At 36.3% G+C, this 3,881-nt stretch overlaps 1 protein-coding gene across 1 annotated transcript; it reads left to right on the top strand.

Moving 5' to 3' along the window:
• The first annotated feature begins 647 nt into the window (after positions 1–647).
• On the top strand, positions 648–2,333 carry LOC140163608 (tetratricopeptide repeat protein 22-like). Its single transcript, XM_072186922.1, has one exon. It carries the CDS (start codon positions 648–650, stop codon positions 2,331–2,333), a length of 1,686 nt encoding a protein of 561 aa, XP_072043023.1.
• Positions 2,334–3,881: the final 1,548 nt, after the last annotated feature.

The following is a 3,881-nucleotide window of genomic DNA, read 5'->3' as shown; positions in this document are numbered from 1 at the left end:
AAGGTCATCAAGGGGTCACTTCCGGTCTGAGACGAAAACCTTCAAAATGCCCCTTCTGCCACAAGTAACATGGCATAGTGATGCCACATGCAAATGTACATTGACACTAGCCAATGTCTATGGGACTTTCATATATTTTGGGGTCAAAGGTCAATAAGGGGTCACAACACGGCTGTGTTCGTGGTCTTAGACCACAGCTAAGTCTAGTTCTTTCTTTCTTTCTTTCTTTCTTTCTTTCTTTCTTTCTTTCTTTCTTTCTTTCTTTTACTATTAAAGTTATATTAGTTATTTTATTTATTTATTTCTTCGTTTATTTATTTGTTTATTTTTTTAATTTAATTTTTTTTTATTTATTTCAATTTTCTTGATTAATTTTATTATTCTAGTCATTTTATTTATTTTATTTATTCTCTTTATTTTATTCATTTTATTATATTGTGTGATTCGTTACATCTGCCATATACATAGATACGGTTGCTAATTTCAGACATTTATGGAGAGAAAAGTGTTTTTTGTTTTTGTTTGTTTTTTTGTTTTGTTTGTTGTTTTGCTTTTTTGGGGGTTAAAATCAAACTGGATCAAATAATATTAATGCCTTACATTATCTGCTTTTTAATACACAGTTCAAAAGACAAAGCACTGTTAGAATGGTTGGGATATTCAATGATCAGCCTGGGTTCTCTCAGCTTCCTTTGGAGGTCAACGCAGAACTAGAAACACTTGACTATGATGATATTGCGTCTTTCAAATTCAAGCGTTGGGTACGACAACTTGACGAAGAGAAGCAATACCGACCAGAAGGCAATGTGATTAGGAATTTCCTAGGATACGTAGCTGCTTGCATAGAGTGGTATTGGGAGGCAGAAAGGTTCTTTAAGCAGGTGCTTGACGAAGACCCTGATAATCTGAACGCATTGACGAATTTGAAACGAGTCTATCAAACACTCGACGCCAAGGATAAGACATACGAAATCGCGCGAAAATTGAAGGAATTGGAGACGGTTTTGAACAGAAATGACGAGCGATCAAAACGACTGAAAGCAAGATGTCTAGTCGAGAAGGGCTACGCGATATGTCAGGGTGCTTCTGAAGAGCATGAAGAGTCTTTCCTTGCCGCGTCTGCGATGTATGAAAAAGCCTTGGAAATGGCAGGTGATCTTGTCACAGTAGAAGAAAAAACTGATTGGTTCCTGGGAAAAGTGAGAGTTAAACAAGTTCTATTCAACAAGCGCGGACATTGGAGAATGCCACAACCTGACGTCGAGCTCGAGAGGAACTTCTTCAACGATGTACAGATGGTGTTAACCTATGGAGATGACTTCATGAAATCAGAATCGTGGGTCAAAATCGGGTCAGTGTTTCGCCAACTTCACCGAATGTACCATGGTGCTGAACCTCCCATATGTGTGAGAGAAAAACCCCAAATACTCAAGTGCTATCGTTCATCACGTCCACTTTTCGCTTGCTACGACATGGCATTGAAGTACAAACCCAACCATCCCCCGATATTAGCTAAGAAAGCAGGCTTGCTTAAAAGTAACCCTTATCGACCACCACAGGAACAAGACTTTCAATTAGCTCTTCACCTTCTCGATGAGTCCATAAGAGCCGATAGTTCAATCTTTAATCGCTGCTCGGTTTCAATGAAAGCTGAAGCGTTAATGGACTTCTATCGCTTCTATCGAAACAGGCAATGTCAAGCAAATCATTATATGTTGTTGATTGAGGCAAAGAATACCTTCGAGATATCACTCTCAATGTATACGGAGCCAGCTGACTGTAGACAGCTTGGAGAAATATGGCGCTACCTCTCAGAAGACTACAAAGACGAAAAGCTCTTACAGATCGTGGGGAAAACCAAAGCCGAATGTATGGAGAACGCATTGGAGTTCTACACAATCGCGTCGGAGATCGTACCATCTGGCTCCAGTAATCCACATGCGCACTGGAAGCGCGGAGAGTGTCTTTTCAAGATGAATGATCTTGAAGGAGCGGCTGAAAGTTACAAGAGGGGACTAGGTTGTTACAACTTTCCCTGTCGAGATATGTTGCAAAATTACGGTAAACTGTTTTATACGCAGTTGCAAATGCTGGATCTTGACGGAGGCAATCATCACGCGAACACAATACTTGCTGAAGATGTTGCGCATTGGTTGGAGAGGGCAATAGATAAGTTTGGCAAGCTAGGCGTTGTTGAGAAATGTATCCGGTATTTTTGCAATGGACACGAGGAGTTTGCAGAGAGATGCTGGTGTTTCATCTCAATATGTCAAGACATTGGAAAGACCGATTTAGCAGTATTCCTTCAGAAGCACGTACCCAGTTATTGGTGAAGGGATTCTATCCAATTCATGATTATGTATACAATCAAATTCATCAAACACTTTGTGCCTTAATTTTTTCTGATGCAATCATGATATCTGTAAATATGTATAACTAAAATGTATTACGTATAAATCTACAAGTGACATTATATGAATGTGGGTTAAGGTCCCCAGCAAACACAAAAACGTTTTTAAAACGTTTTAAAGAAGTTATATTTTGGGTTTTGGTTTAGGTAAAAACGTTTTAATAACATTTAAATGTCGGGTTATATAAAGGTCATGAAATCGTTTTAAAACGTTTTGTATGAAAACACACTACAACAATATTTTTTTTAATGTTTTCGAAATGTCATTGTAAACTATTTTTGCAATTTTTTTTTGCCAAATATTTTGTCAACACTTAAATAACATTATGATAAAATATTTGCACCCAGCAAACACAGAAATGTTCTTAAAATGTTTTTTTACAAAACGTTTTAATAACATTTAAATGTCGGGTTATATAAAGGTTGTGAAAACATAACGTTATTTTGGGCAAACATTTTTTGCAAAATATTTTTCAACCCCAAAATAACATTCTGTTTAGAATGATTTGTACCAAGTTTTCAAAAATGTTTTTGGAATGTTATTAAAACGTTTTTATACCCTTTATATAACCCGACATTTAAATGTTTTCTGTAAAACATTTGTATTTGCTGTGCAGTAAATTACCAACAAATGTTATTTAATGTTATGAAAACGTTTTATACCATTGATGTACCCTTTATACAACACGACATTTAAACGTTTGCTGACAACCTTTTATAACCTTTTGCGAATGATGTCGAAAACGTTTTGTGTTTGCTGGGTCAGCATTGACGTGAAAACTGAAATGTGGTGCTCCATGTACTCATCGTAGCTGACATCAATAATAAGACACCAATGAACCCACTCGAGGAAAGAAAAAACAGTCCTTGAAACATTGTATATAACATTGTAAAAAAAGTGAGCTTATATAAATACATGTATATATTATATATCGGTAAATACTGTATACACAAACGAAATTGTAACCAAGAGAGATATAGTTAAGTGGTTGTTATCAACATTAGGGGTAATCCACGTTCCTGGGACCGTCATCATGTTCTCCATGCACTAGAGTGAGAAATGTATTATCCTTGTGTGGCACTGATATCAATATAATATTATACACTAGAGGAAGTTTTGGATGAGAAAACGGACATTTTGATGAGAAACGGCCAAAATGGTGAGAATTTAAATTTTCTCATTCTTTTGGATGAGAAACTTCCTTGTGTGTGTGTCAATCATTATTGTCTTATTAAAACTGGTGAGAATTGCTAATCCCCGCTGAGCTCAAAATAAACATTTATTATTTTCTCATCCAAAAGAATGAGAAAATTTAAATTCTCACCATTGTGGCCGTTTCTCATCGAAATGTCCGTTTTCTCATCCAAAACTTCTTCTAGTGGTAGTAGACAATTTCATATACTTAGGCGTATTCAGTTATTTCAAGGATAAGAGTGACGCAATTCGCGGTCTACCATAATAATATAACTT

The sequence above is a fragment of the Amphiura filiformis genome, chromosome 11, assembly GCF_039555335.1.
Source record: "Amphiura filiformis chromosome 11, Afil_fr2py, whole genome shotgun sequence".
Classification (NCBI taxonomy): Eukaryota; Metazoa; Echinodermata; class Ophiuroidea; order Amphilepidida; family Amphiuridae; genus Amphiura; species Amphiura filiformis.
This window is presented reverse-complemented; position numbering and strand designations above follow the sequence as displayed.